At 37.9% G+C, this 26,123-nt stretch overlaps 3 protein-coding genes across 7 annotated transcripts in view; 1 reads left to right on the top strand and 2 right to left on the bottom strand.

Moving 5' to 3' along the window:
- Window positions 1-15,331, bottom strand: part of Trappc13 (trafficking protein particle complex subunit 13) — a 31,818-nt gene extending 16,487 nt beyond the window's left edge. For all 4 annotated transcript variants that reach the window (XM_038322338.1, XM_038322339.1, XM_038322340.1 and 1 more), the window contains exons 1-4: window positions 15,193-15,331; window positions 6,543-6,611; window positions 5,083-5,182; window positions 3,312-3,396 (exon numbers count right to left, since the gene is read on the bottom strand). In XM_038322338.1, coding sequence (XP_038178266.1) covers window positions 3,312-3,396; window positions 5,083-5,182; window positions 6,543-6,611; window positions 15,193-15,238 — 300 coding nt within the window. In that variant the 5' untranslated portion in view covers window positions 15,239-15,331. The remainder of the gene's footprint in view (window positions 1-3,311; window positions 3,397-5,082; window positions 5,183-6,542; window positions 6,612-15,192) is intronic.
- On the bottom strand, window positions 10,009-15,328 carry Shld3 (shieldin complex subunit 3). Its single transcript, XM_038322342.1, has 2 exons — window positions 15,193-15,328; window positions 10,009-11,126 (listed from the first exon to the last, which is right to left on the bottom strand). Exon 2 carries the CDS (start codon window positions 11,020-11,022, stop codon window positions 10,255-10,257), a length of 768 nt encoding a protein of 255 aa, XP_038178270.1. The 5' UTR covers window positions 11,023-11,126; window positions 15,193-15,328; the 3' UTR covers window positions 10,009-10,254.
- Window positions 15,332-15,862: 531 nt separating the features above from the next.
- Window positions 15,863-26,123, top strand: part of Trim23 (tripartite motif containing 23) — a 29,290-nt gene continuing 19,029 nt past the window's right edge. The window contains exons 1-3 of one of the 2 annotated variants that reach the window (XM_038324070.1): window positions 15,863-15,996; window positions 20,433-20,595; window positions 24,860-24,981. In XM_038324070.1, the coding sequence (XP_038179998.1) occupies window positions 15,916-15,996; window positions 20,433-20,595; window positions 24,860-24,981 (366 nt within the window). In that variant the 5' untranslated portion in view covers window positions 15,863-15,915. Of the gene's footprint in view, window positions 15,997-20,432; window positions 20,596-24,859; window positions 25,012-26,123 lie in introns of both variants that reach the window. The other variant, XM_038324069.1, reaches the window with a different exon arrangement.

Genomic DNA, 26,123 nt, shown 5'->3' with positions numbered 1-26,123 from the left:
TATTGAAGTCATCAACTAAGAAAGTTTATTTCTCTGGGCAGTGGTAGCATAGGCCTTTAATCCCAGCACTTGGGAGGCAGGCAGATTTCTGAATTAAAGACCAGCCAGTTCTACAGAGTGAATTCCAGGCCAGCCAGAGCTACATAAAGAAACCCTGTCTCAAAAAACAAAAACCAAGCAAACAAAAAGAAAGTCTATGTCTTTAATGCAGCATTGTCTCCTACCTGGCTACTCTCCAGCCAATGTCCTCTTTACCATTTTAGAATGTTTGTCATTTTAACTCTTAGATAGCAGCCTCCTTTTATGTCAGTTATTGACTATAGGCTCGTATTTCCTTTGTGACATGTATTATAATCTAAAATTACTTTATTTGTGATTTTTTCTTCTGTTTCCCATACTAGAAATGTCTATAGAGTAGTAATTTCTTGTTTTGTTTACTTGCTTTCCCAAGGTTAGGTCAACTCAGACAAAATGAAGCAGAGGTTCAAAATGCTGTACACACTTCTACATGGGAGGGGGCATTATTCAGCTCCACTGGCTTTCTGTCCAATGTACAATATGAGATCACTGGCTAAATTCATGTGTCATTTTTTACTACTGTTAATTATAACAACAGTGTACAGGACTAATTCTTTCTCTCCTGTGGACATTACTGATAGTGTTGTACTGAACATTTATTCTTAATTACTTATGACATGCCAGAGCCTGCTCTAGGAGTTGGAAGTTTATCAGACGACAAACTAGTCTCAACCCCTCCCTCTGTGGAGTTTATGCTTTTTGGATAGGTGCTAAGGAAGACGACTAATGTAGAGGCTGGAAACTTCTCTCTACAAGACATTTAACACATACTTTAGATTTTTGTTTTCAGACAACAGAGTTTATTCCACTATAGATCTTATATTGCAGCTGGAGACCAATCATTGATCACAAACAAATGAGTATTTTTCTATCAAGAAGGCTTTATCTATAGATACTTAAGTCTGAATTTTATAATATCATGGAATGTTCTGTTTCCTGCTTTATCTACAGACACTTAAGTTTGAATTTTATAATATCACGAAATGTTCTGTTTCCTTTCTATCACTTAGGAAAAAACCCCAAACTCATTCTTAGTTTAAATGTCTTATTAAACAGGCTGTGTACTCTACCAACCCTTTATCTGATGATAGGTATTGATCCCTATCCATATTTGACACAATATTTACATCCAGCTTCTGAAGTTTGATATGTGGGACTTGAAATATTTATTTGCTGAGATCATCTTCAAACTCACTGCAGTTAAAACTTTTAGCCAGTCAGTGGTGGCGCAGGCCCTTAATACCAGTACTTGGGAGGGAGAGGCAGGTAGATCTCTGTGTTTAAGGTCAGTCTGGTCTACAGAGCAAGTTCTAGGATAGCCAGGGCTACATAGAGAAAACCTGTCTAGAAAAACCAAAACACACACACACACACTAAAAGACTTTTCTTTTAGCAATACTCTAATAATCTAAATTCCCTGCTGAAAGACAGCTTTGAATCAACTTCTCTTCATACATTTTTTAAAATTAATTTTTAGTAAGGATACTGTAATAAGTTTATGATATTTTCATACATTTGTATCATTGTATCTTGCTCATATTTACTCTTCCATGAATTCCCTTTCCTTCTTCCTCTCACTCTGGTCTCCAAATAGTCCCCTCCTAGTTTCATGTCTCACATGTATCATTTCAAGTCTATGTTCGATGTATGAGATGAAACATGAAATATGTATTTTTCTTCTTTGATTGTCCTTATTTCCTCCTCTCTCTCCATTTAGCCTCCTCTATTAAAGTAGCACCCTGTCTACTTTGATTACACATGTGTATACACATACACACAATCCATATATACATAACCATATATACATGTACATACATACACATGCCCATATATACATGTCTATACACACATACCATCATATACAAGCATACACATATCCATATACACATGCATACACACATATCCACATATACATGTATAATACATATCCATATATACATTCATACACATATTTGCATATACATGTACACACACAGAGTTTATATCTTTACAGTCTAAATTCCACAGAAGAGTGTAAACATGCTGTCTGGTGTTCTCCATCTCTTTTGTTTAATATGATTATCTCTAGTTCCATTCACTTTCTTGCAAATGATAGAAATTCCTTTTCTTAACAGCAGAACAGATCTCTTGTGTATATATGCCAAATTTTCTCTATCCATTCACGCACACAGTAACCTTTTACTCCTTTTATCTGGGCCCTTTCTCTTTTGAATACAGTTCAAGCTCTTAAGGGACTGGACACTACAGCATTTGATTTCCCAACCACTCCAAGAGTCGTCTGACTACTCCATTTTCTACAGAGCACCCCCATGGTGATCACCGCAGCCTTCCTAACAGAAGCTGACTACTTCCAGTAAAAGCCCAGTGACACTAAAAGGTTTTTGGTTTTGTTTTGTGCTGTGGGATGGTCTTTCTGTATGCTGTGAATATGTGTTGCTCTCATTTGTTGATAAATAAAGCTTCAGTAAGGCAGGATAGAGCCAGGTGGAAAAACCAAGCAGAGATTCGGGAGAAAAAGGGTGGAGTCTGGGAGACACCAGGCAGCTGCTGAGGAAGCAAGACGTGTACAAAATGAGGAAACACGCCATGAACCACATGGCAAAGCATAGATAAGAAATATGGACTAATTTAAATGTAAGAGCAAGCTAGTAAAAAGCCAAGCATTCATAAGTAATATTAAGCCTCTGAGTGTTTATTTAGGAACTGGAGGGTGGGAGAGAAACTTCTAATTAGTTTTGATTTTTGGCTAAAATCTTAGCCTGGTTTTCAGGAAGCTACACTAAACAGCTTTACCACCTGACATGGCACGTGAGATTTAGTTTTCATCTATAAGAATGCACTGTTTCTGTCCCCACCCCACACCCTATACTCTTCCTCTAATCCGATCTGTCTTCCAAGACCCTCTTGTCTTTCTCTCCTCTACTGTCCCTGCCTGCAATGAGGAAGTGACTTCTAGTCTGTTTCCTCCTAAGTCTTCCAAGTATATTACATTAATCACACACAAACATCGCAGCCGTCATTCCACTGAATAGTCATTTTCTTAGCCAAGCCAACAGAAATCTTGAGCAGAAGGAAAATGTTTCTGGGTCCTCCATAATATTTGGCACTCATCAGTGTTTGTTACTGACTTTTAAAAGTCTAGTACTGATCATGCCTTTTAATGAAGTTCCCAAGGCTCAACAAAAATAAAAAAAATCTAAATAAAATGCTTTGTAACTAAGAATGCCACTTACCTTCACCAGTATATCTTTTACAACTTGATTGCTGTCATTATGAACACTGATATAACTGGAAAAGGTCTCTCCCAAAAATATATTCCTATGAAATGAAACAGCATTTTAGCCAGGAATTCATTCAGTCCTTAAGAGAATCATTCTGTTCAAGTAAGAACTTCAGGTGGAAGAAAATTTACTGAAGGGACAAGGAAATATTTCTTCAGTGTTATTTTCATTGGGCACTTCAAAATGGGAATGTAATTACACATGATATAATACAGCTGTCAACCGCTACATAAATTTCTGGTCATCCTGGAAATAATGGCCACTATAAACAGAGCTGGCCTGTCATAAGATTTATATCTGAAAACACTAGAAAATGTCGTTTTCATTTTTTAAATAACTTATGCTCTAAATCTAGATGTTCCAAGTTAATCCATCTTGGAGAACTTTTCCATTATTTTCCTAATAGAATGACTACTGGTTTAACACTGTAAAGTTTTTTTGAAAAAACTTGTATTAACTTCTATGTGTGCGGGTGTTTTCCCTGCAACTATGTGTGCACACCACATGCATGCAGAGCCTGAGCAAACCAGAAGAAAGAGTCAGATGTTGTGGTAGTTTGAATGTAGTTGGCCCTATAATCTCATAGGGAGTGACATTATTAGGAGGTGTGGATTTGTTAGAGTGGGTATAGCTGTGTTGGAGGAAGTGTGTCACTGTGGGGACGGGCTTTGATATTTCCTATGCTCAGGATACTGTCCCATGTCACAATTGACTTCTTGTTGCCCACAAGATGTAAGACTCTCAGCTACTTCAACAACTGCATGCCACATGTCCCACCATGATGATAATGGACTGAACCTCCGAACTATAAGTGAGCCATCCCCATTAAATGTTTTCCTTTATATGAGTTGCCATGGTCCTTTAACAGCAATAGGAACCCCAATTAAAGACAGATGTCCTGGAATTGGAGTTACAGGCAGTTGTGATCAGCAATATGGATGTTGGGAATCAAACCCAGGTCCTCTGGAGGAACAGTCTGTGCTCTTTTCTTTTTGGTTTTTCAAGACAGGGTTTCTCAGTGTAGCCCTGCAACTCACTCTGTAGACCAGGCTGGCCTCAAACTTACAGAGATCTGGCCGCCTCTTGAGTGCTGGGACTAAAAGCGTATGTCACCACCGCCTGCTCAGTCTGTGGTCTTAAGGGCTGAGCCACCTCCCCAACCCATACTCTCTATAATTTTAATAGTTGTACATCAATACACTTCCATGTTTCCAGGATACTAGTTTATGATCACACCCTGTAAGCTTAGGAAAAACAAAAACACAAAACCCACATCAAACCCAAAAAGTTCCTTTTTGTCTCAAATTCTTTCAGTTGTGAATATTTTTAATTTTAAATTCATTGATAATATAGAATAAGAAATAAAAAAAGTTTACAGCTGATAAATCTGATAATATTTATAGAGAGACTGGTGTGAGTGGAATGAGGCCCAGTAAGAGAGCTACTCTGAAAAAGGTACGTACCAGTTGCTGCCCGTTTTTAAGACCTAGGGCTGGGGTATGTTGACAGAGCTGTGGTGGTGCTGGGTAGATAAGACCCATGGCTTTAGTTACAACACAAAGAACAAAGTTAAAATGCTATCATCATTTTAGAACCACTATCATTAAGAGCAATTTGTATGTGTTTTTCATTTACTGCACAAGTACTTTCCTACCCCGCATACAAACATTACTGACAGCTTTTGGGTATTGCTACACATCTTATGTAAATTGATTATTCTTACCCAAAATTTTGGGGTAAAGTCAACATTTCTCCCAACATTAAAATCTCTGCACCATTTACAGTTGAAGGGTCTTCTCTCATTAACTGGTTAAAGAGATCACCTGCAGCAAGAGAAAAACAAAATTCTAACATCTACCTTTAATGCAGTTTCATTTATGTAAAGAAATGGGGACCAGTGGGCAGCTTGGTGGGAGAGCACTTGCCTAGTATTCACAACGTGACCAGGCAAAATTTTCCTCCATCTTGTCTCAGCTGGAGCCATCTTTGATTTAACCTGAAACTGATTTTCCCATTTTCTACACCCATTGTGAAAAGTCCCATGGGAAAGTCCCCAACCCTGTTCTAGAAACTCAGGGTTGAAAAGCTCCAGCTAACTGCATGTTTTTGGCTTCTATTAAACCGCTTGCTGGCTTTATACTTTCCCTTGCAATTGCCAAACAGGATGCAGTTTTTCTGTGTTCTCTGCCTTTCGAAGCTCCTTGCAGCATGCATGTGAGGCTGCTCTGTGAAAGTGTTTCTCTCCAGGCCGTTGCTGGTCTGCTTAAATCAGACTTTGTTTGGGCTGAGAGGCCTTTGTTTCTCTAAACTGTAGCAATAAAGCCTTGGATTTGATCCCTATCACCAAGGGCAGGTGGGTGAGGGAGGGTGTCAGATTTCCTTTTAATCTGAACAAAAATAGTATTACAATTTTAATTTTTAACTTCTTCAAGACAGATACAACTGGGTGTAGTCACACAAGCCCAAAATTCTAGTACTTAAAAGTGGGAGGCAGGAAGTTTTTGGATTTAAGGCCAGTCTCAGCTTCATGGTGGGTGCTAGGGCAGCACCACATATATATATGTTTCAAAAAAAATGAGATATACTATTTATACTTTTCAATACTGTAGTACTGAAATTCAAAATACATTATGATATAAGATGCCATTTCTAAATCTTTACTATCACAAAATTCATCTCAAAAAAATCTAGCCATGTGGTATATGCCTGTAATCACAGCACTTGGTAGGTCGGGACAAAGGGACAAAGCATTCAAGACACCTTGGGATATGCAGTGAGACCCTGTTCCTCAAATAAAACAGAATTAAACAAACAAACAAAAAACCTGATCTCACAGAGAATAGAGGCTTCAAAATCAATGAAAAATGCAGGCCATAAGACATAAATGCACTTTGGAAACACTGATATTTCTGAACAGAATGCTAATGCATATTTGAGCACACAGGTAACATTCTCAGGGTGTTAGGATATCAATGTATCTTATAAACTAAAACTCTCTTGTTATCAGAAGATGACATCATCTCAAGCTGTAGGTTACAAATGAGCCCATCTCTCAGATGGCCACCATTCACACGGCATGAATACAGGCAACATGGAATTCGGCAATGTTAGTATAAGATTGGCAAGGGTAAGCCTCTTTCAAAATAACATGGGCAAACCAAGCGTCAACCTTTCTTTACATACCAGGCAAGTCTTTCTCTTCACACGTTACAGGAATATTGGTGAACAGAGTAGGCTTAGTCAATCGCATCACTGTAAATTAAGAAAGACAGAATGTTTAAACGTTCAAGTCGGCTGAACAGCATCCATCAATTTCCTGCTGACATAATGTAATTGTGATATTAAATATTAGTACTAACACTACACAAGGTTAGTATTATTATCCCCATCGTGTAAACAAGGCAGACAATGCCTGCTGGAGGGACTTTGCACATCAAGGATAATACATAGTATAATACATAGTGGCAGAACCTAAACTAGAACTAGACGGCTTCATGCTGTTCAAAGAGTATCGCCCAAACAGTTCTTAGCTGTGAGCCTGGGGACACAAGGGCGAACACAAGAGTGATATTAAAAATATCCCATTGAAGTCAAGCAGGACTCTCTTCCAAATAATGTTAACCAACCGCTCAAGACATGACATGGAGTTGGTGACTACAGACTTTACTCTTAATTTTTTTAAAGACTTATTCATTTATTTACTTATTTATTTTCATGTATATGAGTGTTTTGTTTGGGTGCCTGTATATGTACATGTGGGTGTCTGGTTAGAAGAGGTCATAAGGTTCTTTGGAACTGAAGTTATGGAAGGCTGTGAGGCACTATAATGGAATCTGGTCCCCACGCAAGGGCAGTCTATAGGTGCTCTTAACCTTTGAGCAATCTCTCCAGCCCCCAATCTTACTGTTAACTAGGAAAATAGAAACAAAAACCATTAAAATCATTAACAATAACCTGAAGATGAATAGGTACCCTGAGAGAGGTATACAAAAGGTAGCCTTCTGCATTTTAAGAGCTAAAATTCCAAGCCCATCTTCATTGCTCTGTCATTTAGAGAGGATTTCATGAAGCCTCCATGGGCTCCCATTCTGTATCCTCGAGCCTTAGCCCTCCTGGAACAAGACTACAGGTGTGTACTGAAGCTCTATGCACCACATCACTGGGCAAGCAGAGTTACATAAATAGCCCACTCCTTAAACTTTTATTGTTCTTGTTTGAAGTTTTGAGACATGGTGGTCTCACATTTTAGCCCAAGATGACCTGGAATGTGCCTGAAGCTCAGGCTAGCCTTGAACTTTAGATTCTCCTGCCTCAGTCGTTCAAGTGCTAGCACTGTGGCCACAGGCCGACACACACGGTTCATTCCGTGAGTATTTGAGATGATGTGTCACTAGTAGCACATGTTGTTCTAGAACTCAGAGATCCATCTGCCTCTACCTCCCCAGTGCTAGGATTAAAGGAGTGCACTATGCCTGTCTCTCCTTGAGCTTTAAAACAAACTGGGTTTCAATGTACTTTTCTATAGAAGAGGACAAAATAAAATGTGCCAGTACCAAATGTATGTTTACAACCATCTCATGCCTTATAATAAATCAATGGATCTCAAAAACTGAAGATGTTAGGTACAAAAGAGCAAACCATATCTAAAAAAAGCAAGTTTTAAGAAACTCTGACAGTGGGTTGGGAAGATAGTTCATTTGGTAAAGTGTTTGTGCAAGCATCGGGACCTGGAAACCATGTGTAAAAAGTTGGGTGTGGTAGTGACATGTGGATCCTTGGCGCTTGCTGGCCAACTTGCACAGCCTACTTTGACAAGGGAGAGAGAGAGAGACCCTATCCCCATAAAAGCAAAGCAAACAAAACAACAACCCAAGGTGGCTGGTGTTGGAGGTGCCTAGACTGTCCTCTGGCCTCTTCGTGTGCACACACACAAGAAACACTGACAGAACAATTAAAGGAAGCACTAGTTACTGGATAGTAATTTTATACCCATGTTTGAATGTTAAAGTAAGTTACTGGTCAAAAATATCCATTTTAGCCTTCATTAAAAAAAGACACAAGTGAGCTTTAGTTTAGAATCAAATATTCACCGGGTCACATCAGATAGTACTGGTACCTAGAGTGGAAACCTCAAAACACACCATTCACCACAAATCTTAGCTGAGGCAGAAGTCATGAACTAGTGAATTGGGCCTAGTGCAACTTGCATATTTGGTTGGCCAAAATTATTGAAACTAGGTAGACTTCTCTTCAGATTCAATGTCTTTTCTGCATTTTACAGCCTCACCTGTTTGGCTCTCAGAGGCATTCAAAACTGTAAACCCTAGATTAATTTGTGGTATTTTGTGAAGATTAAGTAAATCATTAACTGAGAACTCATTTTGAAAAAAAACCCACATCTGTGATTTGTTAAGGTGGGAAGTGAAGTCAGGTTTGTCTAAGACCACGTCAACGTTAAACAAACAGAAGCTTCTAGCGTGGACGCCTCCGTATCTTTCACTCCGAGTTGTTCTTAACATCTTCTTAAAGGCAGGCAGCTAATTAGGAAGAAAAGTGGCTGCCTCTTTCCTAGAGTGCTGACTGCATTTTTTCAAATGTTCTCACTGATTTATCTTTCCATACTCATCTTTGTTTCCCTAGTATATTCTACATGTGACTAAGCAGTGGAATTCTGAAACAGTGGAATTACTTGCATGCAGTATAAACATCGAATCAGAAGCAGAATCTCACTAGTATCATAATTCTGGCCAAGCAAAATGAATATGCAATTGCACTTGGCCCAGTTCACTAGTTCATGACTTTGGCCTTTATGATACCAGCTAATGGAGAATCACCTAGCCCCAGGGATCCACATATGGCACTAAGGTCAATTCCTAGAAGACCAGACGGGGAGAGTGGTGGGCAAAAGCATACCAAGCTTTATGACCTCAGCTCAAGTCCCAGGACCTACATGGTAGAAGGAGAGACCAGAGACCCAATCAATCTCTGCAAGCTGTCCTCTGACGTCAATATATGCACTGTGGCATGTGCACTCACATGCAAACATAAAATAAATAAATGTAACTTAAAAATAAAATAAAAGCCTTCTAGATTATAACAGTAGGTCTAAGTTCTCAGGCCTTGACAACCTCTTAAGATTCGTCTAGGTAGATGGGAAATACTTTTCTCCTTTGGATCACTATGCTATTTGAAGGAAAAAAAAATCTATCTCTCAGTTTTTACTTTCATTGTTTTTCAGAGAAGTAGAAAGCAATTCATACAGAGTAAGTCAGAAAAATTCGTATCTTTGGCATATGAAAACAAAGAAGCTCTTTTTAGCTCTTCAATTTAAAAACTGCTAATAACCTCAAGGTAACTTACATTTTTAGTTCTGTTATAAATGCTTCAAAATAACAAAACTATCCAACTTTTAACCCTTAATTGGAAACCTTGTAATAAATTCTGAAAAATACAAAATCAGACATACTGTGTTAAGACTTAATCTTACACACACCCTGCATTATACTTAGGTGAGTTAAAAAAAAAAAAAGCAAGAGACTTTAAGGATTCATTAAAATTCAATCTATTCATTTAAAATCAATCAGTGGTGATAAAGATTAGAACACTTACTTTCAATTTTAGTACAAACAATAATTCATCACAGTTCACTTAAAAGAACACTAATGAACAGAATCTAGAATGTTTCTGACTTGACTGACAGGCCTTGGAATCATGTGACATTCATTTATATATTGAACACAAACTGTCTACATATCAGACAACTATTTATTCACATTATAAAGGAGCATCAAATTTTCAAAGTCACTAAAAATGCAATGACAGTAAAACTAATTCATTTTATAATGTCATTTCATATTCATTTCATTCAGAATATTTTTCTGATAATCAGAATTCATTACATACTAAAAATAACACCATACTTATGTACAAATAAATTAATCTTCCCAGTAAGAGATAATCTTTCTTTGAGAAGAGCTCCTACATATTCACAGTACATAATATCACAGAACACCCATATCTGGCCTAACTGTCTCTGGATGGTGGCATTACACGAGGGAAGTTCATTGTGCCGGATGAGGCGATTGAGTTTTGTCCAGATGTCTTCCAGAGTCTGCTTGTTACAAACACTGTATTCTAATGTCCATCTTGCTCTATGAAGGGAGTGCAACTGCAATGTCTTTAAACTAGCTTGCAATTTCTTAGACAAAGGAAACCTCTTTTCTGGACAGTGTTTGCTGGCAAGTGAAACGCTCCAGGATCTCTTCCGGTGCTGTTTCTCGTTTCCTGAATTGCTACCTGGAGTTCCAGAATTAGTTTGCTCATTCAGCATGCGTGACTGGAGCAGGTGCTGCGTTTCCAAACTAGGTTGAAACTCCAGAAGATCTACTGTGCAATCATAGCTCTGAGATTTAACACTAGGTTCTGAAATGGCTAAGTACTCTTTTACACTCTCAGCAGCCTCTCTAGAAATGACTGGTGGTAATCTTTTAGGCTTGAGCGGCAGTTTGGACCCATCTTGTGGAAACCAAGGAATAAATCTTGATAGTGGGTGGGTTGGAAAGTCTTCAATTGCCTTTTCTGCAATTTTTGCCAGTTGTGTGGGATCTTTTTCATATGGCCGATAATGTAGTATCACTTCAGTGGTCATTCTGCAGTAATCCATTAACTTTTAATGAAGAGGAAATTCCTTAGCTGAATTCTTCAGAGCTAGAATGTAATTTATTATTTACAAGACTGTCTTTCTGGTCAAATCAGAAGAAACAGGACCTAAAGTGGAAGTATTGCAAAGAATAAGATTTGGCAGGGACAGGTGGCATAAAGATAGGCAGGGAGGAGAAACCAAAATCCATTCCCCGTATGGTGTTTGTTAACAAAGTGCCATGGCAAATGTGAATATAATCACAATACAATGAAGATTATATCTAGCCTGAAAATACTGATAGTTAATATGTTTAACTAAGTAGATATAAAGGATTTTGAAATATTATCATTAAAATGTTGATAATCATAGTCCCCAAACCATAAGAGGAACAAAGATTTGGTGATTCTTACCACATAATGTAATATTTAAAGTTGTGTGTGTGTGTGGAGGGGGAGTGCTGGAGAGATGACTCAATGGTTAAGAACACTAGCTGCTCTTCCAGAGGACTCAGGTTCATTTCCCAGCACCCTCATGATGGCTCATGACCATCTATAACTCTAGCTCAAGTATTTGACACCCTCCTCTGGTCTCCATGGGCACTGAACAGACATGGTGCACAGACACAGATACACGTACAGACAAACATGTAGGAAAATATACATATAAAGTCTTTTAAAAAGCAATGTTAAAAAAGAGAAAACTGTGACTTCAAAATTAAGAAAACTGAAATTACTAGTTCATTTTTTAAAAAATTTTGTTTTGTTTTAGTTTGTTTGAGACAAGGTTTCAAGAAACTCTGGCTATCCTGAAACTTACCACATAGACCAAGATCCACCTGCTTCTGCTCCCCTCTTCTGGAATTAAAAACATGCAACATCCTGCCCTGTTCAAAATTAGTAGCTTAAAAAATGTATATAGGATAAAACTGATATGATTATACTCTAAATTTTATAAATCCTACCAACACAGAGGTAGAATATTTACTCTCTTTCTCTATGATAAACATCGAAAACATGAAAATGAATTAACTTTGCAGGTCAATCCAGATAGAAAATGGAGTTATGACAAAGTCTTCTTGGTATAAAGGTGGTATCTAAGTAGCATTTAGATGAGGTTTATGACTCCCGGAGCCAATGTATGGCTTCCTCACCGATGCCAAGGAAGAAGAACACAACACAGAAGTTCTCATGATGTCCCAAATTAAAGCAGTGACAGGAAGTTCCAGCAAAGAAGACCTTGAGAATGGAGCCTGCCAGGATCTATCTGATCTACAAGTTGGCCTTCCAAAGTTGAGTATAATAGAGGCTTTACACACACACACACACACACACACACACACACCCCTACTCTCAAAACATGAGAGGACTAACCGATGCAGGCTCTTACACAGCCAGGATAACTATGCCCCACATTCTTTTTTTTTTTTTTAATTTATTTATTTATTATACATGCAATATTCTGTCTGTGGGTATGCCTGCAGGCCAGAAGAGGGCACCAGACCCCATTACAGATGGTTGTGAGCCACCATGTGGTTGCTGGGAATTGAACTCAGGACCTACGGAAGAGCAGGCAATGCTCTTAACCTCTGAGCCATCTCTCCAGCCCCTGCCCCACATTCTTTAAGTAACTGATAATGATCACTTCTTGGCTTTTTTTTTTGGCCACGATTAAGGATGAAGAATTAATGAGTTTATCTTTTTCTTCTCCCTTCTTTATATCTTTCATGGTAAGGTACGATATTGAGAATTCTTTTATTGTTGTCTGAACTTATTCAGTGATACACACAAGAGATAGCAAATTTTGAGAGCTCTTTTTAGGTAAATCGCATTGCATTTTCATTCCAAGAATAACAAAAGGGACTGGGGATGTAGGTTACCCAGTAGAGTGCTTGTCTCAGATGCACAAGGCCTTGTGTTTCAATCCCAGCACCCCATAAAACGGGGTATATTGTACACATCTGGAATTCTAGCATATGGGAGGTGGAGGCAGGAGGACCAGGAATGTAAGGTCATCCTCATTTACACTGTGAGTTGGAGGTCAACCTGTTACAGCTGTGACCCTATCTTAAAAAAGAGACAAGTGATGGAGAGAGTGAGAGGAGAGAGAAGGCTGAAGACACAAAGAGTAAAAAGGTATTTTCCTAACGTTTAACACATAAGAGAACAAAGTTAAATGTCAGTTTAAATGGTATGCTTGAACAGTCAATATCAGTAAAACTAAGCCCTGTGAAATTCTTTATTATCTAGCACAATGCAGAGAAAACAGTATCAATGAGGTTTAATATAAAGTGAATGTCCTGTTTGTCTGATTAAGTATTGTTTACTAGGCATTTTGTGTTTCTAAAAATAAAGAATAATAGCAAATAAAACTCCCTATCTGTAGTACTACTAATAAAAACCCAGACATAGATATTGGGATTCAAACCGAAAACCAGAAAAGCAATGCAGTCAAATCACTAGAAGTCTTACCTCTACCAAGGCTGGGTAACCGCAGACTAAGCCTCTCTCTCCTCCCCTTTTCCATTCCCTCTAGTGTTGGCATTAAAGGTGTGTGACTCCCTAGTACTGGGATTAAAGATGTGAGGCACTACCACCTGGAAATTGTTCGTGCATTGATCTTGTGTAGCCCAGGCTGGCCTTTAACTCACAGAGATCTATTTGCCTCTGTCTTGCAAATCCTAGGATTAAAGGTGTGTGCTATCACTGCCTAACTTTTAGTGGTTTGGTTTTGCCCTTCTGATAGTTATGGAAGCCTTATTTATTAAAACATAACCTATCACTGAAGTTTTTAGTAGTGTCAAAACTGTGTGAAATCATACTTAACAACTAATATAACTGTTAATAGTGTCAGAGTTGCCAGGCAGTAGTGGCATACGCCTTTAATCCCAGGACTCGGCAGAGGCAGGTAGATCTCTGTGAGTTCGAGGCCAGCCTGGTCTAAAGCTAGTTCCAGGACAGGCACCAAAACTACAGAGAAATCTTGTCTCGAAAAAAACAAAAAACAAAACAAAACAAAAAAAATTGTGTCAGAGTTGTGTGAAATCACACTTAGCATCTGATATAACTGTTTTAAATTCATATAGAAGTCATCAGGCAACAGAGTATCTTAGAAATATAAAACAGGCCTTTTTGAATTATTGCCTCGATCTCTTATTAGATATGTTTTCTTGAGAAAGTTGCTAGACCTTAAAAGATAAGTAATATCTAGTTGACACACTAGATATAAGATTGAGATAATGAATATACAATAAGTTCCTTTTATATACATGTAATCTATTTTAGTCTAGATCATGTGGAAACCTACATGTCTCTTTGCTTTATTACCCAATGTTGCAAACTTTCTCAGTTCCACATTCAGAGGCAGTCCTGTTCACTGCAGTTATCACCACATGATTGTGAGCTTCTAGAATCTAAGATGTGCAGATCACAGAGAAAGGGGGAGGACATGCAGTATACCAAAAGGGATGCCTTAAGGAAGGCAAGTGTAATTCAGTCTAGTTCAAATATCTTGTAAGGCACAGTTAACCTCATAACCAGACATTCCAAAAGCAAGAAAGTGCATTTGTGGTAGCAGAAAACAGAAAATAAAGTTGATAATATTTAAATAAAAGGTTTTCGATAAACAAATTTAAGGAATTCTGCCCTGCCAGCTTTTTTCTGTTCAAATTAAATCATTAAAATTACTCAAAACTGCCGCGTACAGAGAATTAAAGTTCATAAGAGAGTCTGGATAAATTTCCCACAAATATGACACTACAGTGTTATGTAATTTGTAGTATATTTCAACAAATCTGAGAGGTATTAGATGTAAATCCTTGCCATTATCACGCGATATTAACTACAGATAAGCGAAAGCCCGGTAACTTTGTCCTGTCACATGAACGGATGAAAAAGTAATAAAAAATTGCTTTAAACGCCAGTTGAAATTTACTCTGGTTCACAGAGATCTCCCCAGCAGGGTCGAGGCATGAGCTTTTGTGGATAAAATCTGGTGTCTGCAGTAGCACAGACCACAGTGGAATTTAGGATTGCATTTCAATCTAGAAGGCATCTCTCAATATCTAGCAAGAGGCGAGCCCTTTCGTGTTTAATGATAAGGATTACGTAGGAAATCTTTCAAATACTGAAGGGAGGGAAGGGAAGGGAGAAAAAAAAAAAAGGAGTAAAGAGACTCAGGCTCGTAACAGCTTACCTTTTAGCGCCAGCAGGTGCTCCTGTTTCGGAGGATTCACTTCCATCTTGACAGGCGCTTCTGATCAGTGGCTCACCCTTGGGTAGGAAGGAAACTGGAAAGCACAAGTCCCGGAAGACCCGGCTTCAAACGCACGTCCAACTTCTTTCTGCTCGTAATAACTTAAATTCTCTTTGCATTTGCGTTACGGCCCCAGTGAAAATCTCTTTACGAAGACCATTCTTCGCTCAGAATTACATAGGCTGACTTCAAAGAGCCACTTTTAGCTGACAATATACGGGCTTCCAAAACCGCGGTGTGTGTGGGGGGGCGGGGAGGAGGGGAAATACTCGAGTGGCATGCTGGGATTTGGAGTCTATTTTATTCAAATTTAGCAGAGTCGGGGCGGGGATTAGCTGATTCCTTCAGTCTGACTCGTTTCAGTTCTGGGAGAAAAAAATCATCACAGGAGCGGCACTCTCACCCTAAAATTTTATTCATGCCCTATCCGTTCTTTTTATTTTCTCTCTTCCCTCCATTTTTCACAGGCACCTTCATGAAAAACAAAGCATCCACACGCAAGTCGTACAGCCAATGAAGAGGAAAGGCCGGAGGAGGCGGAGCTGCGCCACGCCTGTATTGCGCACGCGTGCCGGCGGCTCGCGCTGAGGCTTCTGGGTAGGTCGCTCAACCCCGCCTCTCAGTTAAAGGCTCTGCTGCTGCTGTGGCGCCTCTCCTTCCAGGATGGCTGCCCTAGCTGTAAACAAACCCGGAGCCGGAGTAGACAGTGGGCGGCAGGGCAGCCGGGGGACGGCGGTAGTGAAGGTGAGGGAACTCGCGTGCTCCGTTCTCCACCTGTGGCCTCCCTTCGCTTCGCCCTGGAGACCTGATGGCGACTGTCCGGCCCAGGTTTGGCCGGGCGGGATGCGCGGCCTCTGGAACCCGACCCCGGTGGGCGTTACAAGCCCTCCCTTCCCCGCCGCGGCCCTTGCCCCGCTGGCCTGAAGTTGCTTGGTCTTCTAGCTCAGGTGTTCACGTCGTCCATGGGGCTGTCTGTGAAAAGCACCGCGTGGGCCTGTGGAAGTTGACCTGGCTTGGTCTTTCCCCTGCTCTTCTGTTTTCTGGTGAAGCCTCCGCAGGCTCGAGTTGGCAGAGATACATTAATCAGCCTTTACAGTAGACAAATATCTATGGTCGGTGTTTCAGCTTGCCATTATCGACCCGAAAGGTAGACGTTAATTCGCATTTTACATGGAAGGAACCCTAGGCTTAGGTTAATACAGCATGCTGTGAGGGCCCAGCGTTTGCTAGTTGTATGTAAAAGTCTGCTTTTCAACATTGCATTGTTGCTATAATCATTCACGTACTTTGTTTTGTTTTTCGAGACAGAGTATCTCAGTAGCTGTGCAGTCAGCCCTGGAACTCACTCTGTAGACCAGGCTGGCCTCGAACTCATAGGAGATCCGCCTGCCTCAACCTCCGGAGTGCTAGGATTAAAGGCGTGCGCCACCACTGCTGGGTTACACTTACATTTTTGAGACGCCCTTTGCCTTTGAATAGAACAATGTGAAAACCTGTGAAAAGTCTCCAACCTCAGCAGAGTTGGGGTTTGATAGTAGATCTACGGTGTACCCTCTGCTTGGAAGATTCTGCCATATACTTATAAAAGGCTTTTACTTTAGTACTTTTTACTTTAGAAGGACTTAGTATTTAGTACTTTTTTCTTTAGAAGAAGAACGTGAAGCTCGTTTTCTCATCTGCTGTAACGTAGATGAGAAACTTTGAAGATCATCTGTAACCAAGAGACTGGTGTTCTCCTCTTTCTGAGTGTGCTGATAGTGCAGTTTTAAAATTCCCTGAAGTGGTTTTAATGTACACTTGAATTGATAACGGTGAATCAAGTCCAGTTGCACATTCTTTTAACTAGTTAAATGGTAGATATCTTTTTTTTAAAGACAGTTTTTTTTTGAGAAATTTATGCTAATAATTTATTAGTGGTCTTTTTATTGGTTGTTGATTCAGTTAACTTTTTAAATATTGAATTCAAACTACTGTGATGGATATAAAGATCTGAAATGTAGAGGAGTCCTCATTATTGGACATATTTTATTGTTGAGATATAATCATTTGAACTATGCTTTTGCCAAATGGAGAATACCTGCAGAATATTTTGTGAATTTAAAGTTTTTTTCATGATTGCAATAAATACCGTGTCATCTATTCTCCTGAGCACGTTCTTTTCACCTTCTTCATACAGTGTTCTGTGTATATACGTAAGAATTTTAATGGCCTGCAGTTATAGCATGAATTCACTATAATTTATCTTTCAGTTTAGTTATTTATATGTATGTTTACTTTGTTTTTATTTCTTTAATGATATAAATGGTGACTTAAGGAATAACAGCTTGATCTTGTCACATGTGGGCTGGGGATTTGCCTGACGTGCGGAAGTCTGGGATCCCCAGCAGTAGAGACAACAATATCACCTATGGTGAAGGTGGTTCAGAGTAGACTCCTTAAACTGCTGAATTGCTTCCATGGATGCTGTTATTACTCAATACATTTTTTCCTATCAGTTAGTGAAACTTTTCCTGCATTTCCTCCAACTGCTGCATTTCATTAATACAAAACATTAACAACTCTTTGAAAAAGTTTCTTGGTGTAGTTTTTCTTTGCACTTTAATGAGTTAGATTGAACTTTTTAATATAAAGTTTTCTTTATATATTTAGCTTAAAATAACTTCCTTTTTTCTGAAACTATAGTATATTTGTTTCTTTTGAACTATACCAGTATTCAAGGCAAATAAGAATGTCCAGTTTAATTAAAGTAAAAGATGTTTGTATCTCAATTTTTAAAAAGATTTATTTATTTATGAATAATAAATACATAGTATAATGGTGTTTTGTCTGAATGTACATCTGCGCACCAGAAGAGAGCATCGGATCCTAGGGGACTACAGTTATAGGTGGTTGAGAGCCACCATTAGATGCTGGGAATTGAACTTAGGACCTCTAGAAGAGCAGCCAGTGCTCTTAACCAATAAGCCATCTCTCCAATCCTGCATCTCGATTTTTCAATCTAAATGTATTGGAGAATCAAGTTTAAAATTGTAGTGTGTCTAATGAGATTTCTACTCTAACTTTTCTAATTTTAATTTGTCTTATGTGTGTTTGGTGGTGGGCTGAATTACTTTAAAGTTTTTTTATTATGTTAGATTTTATTTACCCAAGCACACAGGTGCTTGCTATTTGGAGCATACTGTTCTGTGCTCTTGTTCTAAGAGGGAAAGACAGGTTAGTCAGTGAAAGTATTCAAGTCTTTGAGTCAGACAGGTGGGTAGATATTCAGAGGCCGAGGATAAGGTAGTTGTTTCAATTGGAGTGATAGGTGGGTAGACCAAGAGATAGGATAGGGTACTTGGGAATTTTTGGGTTAATGAAAAGAAAAACTTTAAAAAGATAACCAGAAGGCAAATGTTTAACTGTTTCCTTAGCATTAATTAGAATAAAGCAAGAGTAGGAAACACTGACCTGTCTTGGGGACACACTTGGACCTTAGGGCAAGTATGCAGGGTATGGCAGGGAAGCAAGAGTACAGCAACAGACTAGTGTCCTGATTGGTAGACAATGGAATAATCAATTCATTGTGAATATTCTTAAAAATTAAAATGAATACAACACAATAGTTAGTGTAAAAGCACTGAAAATACTATGATAATTACAGTTTATGATTGTTTATAAAATCCTAACCCATGGACCTGAGAGTCAGAGTGAGCCAAGTCTCACAGGTTTTTGTTTTTTGACTGCTTTTTGGTAAGTTATATACCTGTAGTTATAACTAGATAGACAAATATTTTCCCAGTAAGAACTACTTATTAATAAATAATTAATAAAGAAATTGAAATTTAATTTTCAGCTAATTTGGTTTTTGCATTATTTTGTGAAGTCTAGAAGATACTTAACTATTCCTTGGAGACTTTCCTGCAAGTTCTTTATAGTTTAGAAAATTGTCACCTCAATACACGGTTTAGATGTTTTGTTTTTTTTTTAAATCAGTGGTGTATTAGCTGAACATAGTGGTACATCCTGTAATCCTAGCATTTGCGAGGCAGAGGCAAGAGGATCACTATTTTTGAGGCCATCTTGGACTGAGTTCCATCCAGGGCTGTTCAGTGAAATGTCATCTTTGAAATAAAACAGGGTTTAGAGAGATGACTAGTGAGGGCACTGACTGCTCTTTTGGAGGATCCATAATTGATTCTCAGCACCCACATGGTGGATCACAACCATCTGTAACTGGTTCCAAGGAATCTGATACTCTCTTCTAACTTCTGTGGGCACTGCTCCAATATGGTGCACAGACAGACATGCAGGCAAAACATCCATGTATGTGTGTGTGCTCTGACAAATAAAGCTTGCCTGAAGAACAGAGTGCAGAGCTAAGCCACTAGAGGCCAGGCATTGGTGGCACACACCTTCAATCCCAGGACTCAGGCAGGAGACAGAGGCAGACTGTGAGTTCAAGTCCACCCTGGGCTATTTGAAATTCATCTAGTCTATATGAGAAACAGCTCTCACCAAGGTGATCTCAGCACATGGGATTCCATGCCTTCAATCTCAGCACTAGGGAGGTGGAGACAGGAGTCATATGGTTGGTCAGAGATCTTTAACCTCCTAATATCTGACTCCAGGTTTTATTTATTAAGCTCAGAAGTCCTATATCCATGCACGAACATACATCTCAAAATATTTTTTTTTTAAAAAAGGAAAGAAAAGCAAAATGAAATGATTGTTGATTGGGGGTGTCAATAGAACTACAAATTGTTACTATTCAGTTTTTAGATTATGTTAATTATGTTAATTTGCAACATAAGAGTGTTTCAAAGAGGTTTCACTTTGGCAAGTTTCCTCTAATGGAAATGAATAAAAATGTGAACTAAGGTTTTATAACTTAGTTTTTTTCCCCCATGGAGGAATAAAGTAACAAAGTTGATTCAGTATACTAGGTCAGTTCTTTTAAAATCAAAAATAGGGACTGGCATGATGGCTCAGAGGTTAAGAGCACTGGTGCTCTTCCAGAGGTCACGAGTTCAATTCCCAGGAACCACATGGTGGCTGACACCCATCTAAAATGCGATCTGGTGCTCTCTTCTGGTGTGCAAGCACACATGCAGGGAGAATGCTGTTAATATAATAAAATCTAAAGTATTACAATATTGTTTGAATACTGTTTATAGACACATTTCTGTTTCCAATACTAGGTTCTGGAGTGTGGGGTTTGTGAAGATGTCTTCTCTTTGCAAGGAGATAAAGTCCCTCGCCTCCTTCTTTGTGGCCATACAGTCTGTCATGATTGTCTTACTCGGTTGCCTCTACATGGAAGAGCAATCCGTTGCCCGTTTGATCGACAAGTAACAGACCTCGGTAGGAAAATCATTTGTATGAATTTAAAGTAGAAATGTATTCATGTAACACAAGCTACACAGGAAACAGTTTCTTTACATTTGGCTTTTTAGATTAGTTCCAGCAGCTTTCAGAATTTGAGTTTCTATAAGGTCAGTGGGATTCTGTTATCTAGACCACTCATAATTACCAATGGAAACTTGAATGCTTATATTTATATTTCGTACATAGTGCTAAGAGCTTTAAGAAGTATCAGAAATATATGCTACCCTTACAGATTAAATCCTTTGCCTAAAGCCATGAATTCATTAACTGTTTTCTTTAAAAATGGATGATCCAGTAGTTAAATCACTTGAGTCTCAACATACTTTCTTTTTTTAAAATTTTGTTTTGAGACAGGGTTTCTCTCTGTGTAGCCCTGGCTATCCTGGAATTTGCTTTGTAGACCAGACTGGTCTTGAATTTAGAGATCTGCCTGCTTTTAGCTTCCCAATTCTGGGATTAAAGGTGTGTGTCATGATGCCAGCGAGGTCCTTGTATACTTCTAAAACTACTTCAGAATCAGTGTTCACAGATTTTAAAACTTAAATTTTTTTTTTTTTTGGTTTTTCGAGACAGGGTTTCTCTGCAGCTTTAGAGAAAACTTAAAATTTTTACATCTATTTGTGTGTGCATGTTTGTGTGTGTGTGTGTGTGTGTGTGTGTTCCCAAATCACGTGATCAGGCTAGGCAGCGAGTGCCTTTATCCAAGGATCTATCTCACTGGCTGAGATCTAGAAGGTAGAACATTAGCATGTGAAAAATTATTTTACAGTTTAATATAAGTTCTTAATTTACTCTGTAAGATAAAAGAATTTTCTCCAAAATAGTTAGGCTGATTTTTTTTTTTCCTGGTCTTTAGCACTGCTTAAGACCAGGACTGGTGGAAGGAGTGAATTGACTCCTGCAGGTTATCTCTGACCTCCACATGTGTGCTGTGGCAACCATCTATACATGTGTGTACACACATCCACACAGAAATTATCATGCATGTAATAAAAGATGAATATAGTCATGATAAATGTTAAAATTTAAATAATTTATTCACCTATAAAAGGAAGCAAGGGTGCCTCTATTTTTAGGCTTTCAATACTAAGAAACATGGCTTTAACATGCCTTTTAAGATTTTGGTTGTCTGTCATATAAGTAAGTATTATGACTACTCGCCAATAAACTAGTGTAAAACACTAGTAACATCATGATAGATAACATTAACCTACTATAAACTTTAAGATAATAGTGGTGGAAGAGAAGTCTCTGTTTTAAGGTTCATTTAGTTGACTTTTTATTCTGTAAGAGGAAGTATCATTATCATTTCTTCATACAACTAGATGTGTAGAAATGTTAACATTTTACAAATGTAGGCTAGAACTTTTTACTGTTTGGAAGAGCCCTCTACTTTCTCTGTAATACCACAGTATGGGGATTGTTACTCTGGTGTTAAAAACAGAAGTTTATGACAGGGAGCAATTAGTCACATCTGAGGTTGAAATCAACTCCTTTCATACCAACATTAGCAAGGCCAACTCTGTATTGAATAAAGATCGTAATGACTATAACTTGGGTACATTTAACTGTGATTCGTCTGTATGATTACTAGCTTCCACATTTTTAAAGGTCTCTTTATATTTGTACCATAGAAATAATATATATGTGTGTGTGTATGTGTATATATATATATATATATATACCATACATAAAAGTATATACTATATATAGTACTATATATATACATTATATATTTCAAAATTTTGAGAAAAATATAAATGATCATTTGTAATTCCTCCTTATAGAAGAAAACTGCTTTTATTGTTGTTTACCAGTTCCTAATCTGAGTTCTTCTTTGGTCCGATAAGTTGTTACATCTGATGAGCAGTACTAATGGCTTTCCTCTTTCTGTCCTGTGGTAAATTCTCCTTCCCTACCCTCTAACAATTAGGAATGACTGTGGTGTTTCCATTTAACTGTCGAAATGTGAGCAGGATTAAAGTGTCAGCTGTCAACTTAAGGTGAAAGTTTTTAAGAGGAGATTGATGATGATTTGAAGTAAATCTTTTCTGCACCATTGAGGTGGTTCATGCTCAGTACATCTCAGCATGTATAAACCTTAAGAATTTGCAGGAACAACAAAAATCTGTGTTGTTTTAAATAAACCAGCAAGAGTGTAAAATTTTCTTATAGTTATGAAATTGTTAGGTACTCCTGAGAGTTTGTGTGTTCCTTACATAATGAATAAATTTGGGGGAAATTTTTCAGGCAGTATTTTTAAATGGTTGTTTTGAATACTTAAATGCTTATATAAATAAATTAAGTAGATCGACCTCAGTTTGTATGGGACAAATGGAAACAAGGAGTAAGCCTCGAAGAGGGACAGGAAAGCTGAGGAAGGCATGCTTTCGTGATCTGTGTGGTGGCAACTGAGAAAAGAGGCTACTACAGCCAAAGAGGAGGATAGCCTAGTTTTAAGAAACCAGAAAATGTTTTTGGGTTTGTTTCTAAAGAAAAATGACAAACAAGAAAAGAGCCTGGTACACCATGTCACTATTATCTTTTTACATTTTTATTTTATTAACAAACACTTACTAGATGGCAGTAATATCAGACAGCATTTGTCTGTGGAAGCTCCCCAGATCCTAACTGCTGAATGAGGTGACTGTTACTTGTAGGCTCTAACGCAGTGGGTGTTTGCACGTGTGTGCATGAATATGCAGTGTTCTTATGGGCTCCACTTGGGGGAAAGGAGCTGTCTGTCCTCATGTAACCCTTTCTGGAGGCTAGTCTCAGAGGGCTCATTCTCTTGCTTTGTTGTGAGCCTCTGTGAGGTGTCCTTTTTTAATTTAAAATTTTTATTTTATGTATATGGTTATTTTGTGTGCATCTGTGTATCATTTGATGTCTGCGGAAGCCTAAACAGGTTAGGTTCCTCAGAACTGGAGTTACAGACGGTTGTGTACCACTGTGTGGGTATTAGAAATCATATCTGGATCCTATATAAAAAGCAGTCAGTGCTTTTATCCATTGAGCAATCTCACCAGCCCCCACCATGAGGAATTTATGTAATCATTGGCTGTCACAGGTTAAAAGAAAGGCCGGGAGTCTTTAGCTCTTCTAGTTGCAGTTTACTGTAAACTAGAACATGTCTAACATGAATTTTTTGTCCATTGTATGTTTTTTATACAGTAATTTATAAATGTGAATTGTAGCTTATTTTTGTGGTCATGAAACAAATTTAATTGATTGTAAACAGCTTATTCCTGTCCTCCGACGTGTGTGTGTGTGTGTGTGTGTGTGTGTGTGTGTTGAGCCCAGGGCCGTATACATACTAAGTACATTCTCTGCCATTGAGCTAAACTCCTTTCCCCTATAATATCTTTAAAAAGAAATAGAGTAAAACACAGCAGTATATTGTACACTATTAGAAAAGTTTGTCAGGTTTTTAAAAAAAATCTACGCAAGTTTTTGTGTATGATGTTCATACTTGTGTGTTTATATGTGTGAGTGTTTGTGCATATGTATCTGCCTGTATGTGGATGACCAAGGTTGATGTCAAGAATCTTTGGGAATTGTCCAGTATTTCTAGTCTTGCTACTGTTTGATCCAGAGATTCCCTGTCTTTACCTTTCTATGCTAGAATTATAAGTGAGCCACCACCCCACCTGCATTCTGTGCATCTGCAGCAGCACAACTCCCCTTACTCCTGACAGCAGGCACTGCAGTCAGTGAGCGAGCTCCCCAGTGCCTACTGTGCGAAACTTTATTTTTCCTGCTGTAGATGTTAGCCTGGATCATGATATAAAATGCATTTTTTATTGTACGTAGCTATAAAAATATTTGAAAAATAATGAAATACTTATTGTTTATATAGTAAAAGTGAACAAGAAAAGATTTGCAAGGTATGTATCTACTTGTGCTGAGGGGTCTTTGGTAATATTAACAAGCACTTGGCAACTTTTAGGCAGAACTAATGACTGAACTGTATGTGTTAGAAATTACTCTTACTGGGCATGGTGGTGCACACATTTAGCTCCAACCTTCCAGAGGCAGAGGCAGTGGCAGTCAGATCTTCGTGAGTTCAAGGCCAGCCTGGTCTATAGAACAAGTTCCAGAATGACCAGATCAACATAGTGAAACCCTGTCTTGGGGAAAAAATAAAAATACAAAACCAAGAAATTACTCTTAAAGTATGAGGTAAATTTATTAAAATTCCAATTTGTTACATTTACTTTTGTTTTCATGTTTTTCCTAGGAGATTCAGGTGTTTGGGGACTGAAAAAAAACTTTGCTTTACTGGAACTTTTAGAGCGATTGCAGAATGGGCATATTGGTCAGTATGGGTCTGCTGAGGAAGCCATTGGGATATCTGGAGAGGTACTGATGGGACTTGTTGAAATATTTATTGTAAGATAAATTTTTTTATCCTAAAATATTTTCCAATATTAGCACAATATTACCTTCTTTGCTTTATCTTTGAGTTTTTAGAAACATTGTTACGACATTACATTTCCAAAGTCAGTACTGTCCTTAAAAGTAAAACAGAAACTGAAATTTGTTGAAGTTCTGTGTCTAATCTTTATGAGTAAATTCTTTCCTTATCATAATTCAGTTATTTCTAAGGAAAGCCTTAAGATAGAAGATTTTCAGAGAATGAGAGAAATGTTTAATCTATATTAGGAGAGAAAATGCAAAGCAAAACCTCAATAGCAAAATACAAAAAGATAAACCAACTTTCTGAGAGGCCTTTCAGTTTAGATGTGAACCAATTCAAATGTAACAGTGGAATCTGAGGTGCTTGCTAATATTAAATGTTTTCAAAACAATATGTTTTATGCACATTATCCTGACAGGCAGATGCCTGGTAAATATTTCCAAAACAATCCATTAACAATGTGAAAACACGTTATTAGCATTTCAAGGGTTGTCTGCATAGCTTAGTTAACAAATGATAGATTTCTGTATAGAAGGATATTTGCATTAAATAACTCTGGGTGGTGTTAGTTATGAACTTCAAAAACTGCATATTTGGTTCAAGAGGGAAAAACTCAATAGATTGATTGCAGCTTCCCTTTGACTTTCTATTAAAATGAATTAGAAAAATAATTTTCTAATTGAAGTGCTCTCATTTATAAAACTATTACAGTTCTTTCATATGTTATATCATTTACCTTCATTTTAAAAACATGAGAATATTATATACTGTTGACCTTATAAATCATTTGTAAGGCCTAGAAAATAGAAGGCATGAATATATTATGATACAAATACATATTTATCAGTATTGCAAAATGAATAGTTTCAATCTTTGGGTCATTTTCAAATTTAATTTGACAGTAAATGATATCATTTGTCTACTACCTAACTTTTATTTCTGGAAAAATACACTAAATGTCTCCTTTGCTAAGTACAGCCTTTTAATATACAGAAGTTTTCAAAGCCTTTTTCATTATCTGAAAGGTTATTTTTATACACTTCCAGTGCATTTTATAAAGATTTGGTATAGTTCCATGCAGAAT

The sequence above is a fragment of the Arvicola amphibius genome, chromosome 3, assembly GCF_903992535.2.
Source record: "Arvicola amphibius chromosome 3, mArvAmp1.2, whole genome shotgun sequence".
Taxonomy (NCBI): domain Eukaryota; kingdom Metazoa; phylum Chordata; class Mammalia; order Rodentia; family Cricetidae; genus Arvicola; species Arvicola amphibius.
This window is presented reverse-complemented; position numbering and strand designations above follow the sequence as displayed.

What these genes read in the sequence shown, in the direction of transcription:
- Shld3 (XM_038322342.1), bottom strand. Translation starts at nt 11,022, where the DNA reads ATGGATTACTGCAGAATGACCACTGAAGTGATACTACATTATCGGCCA.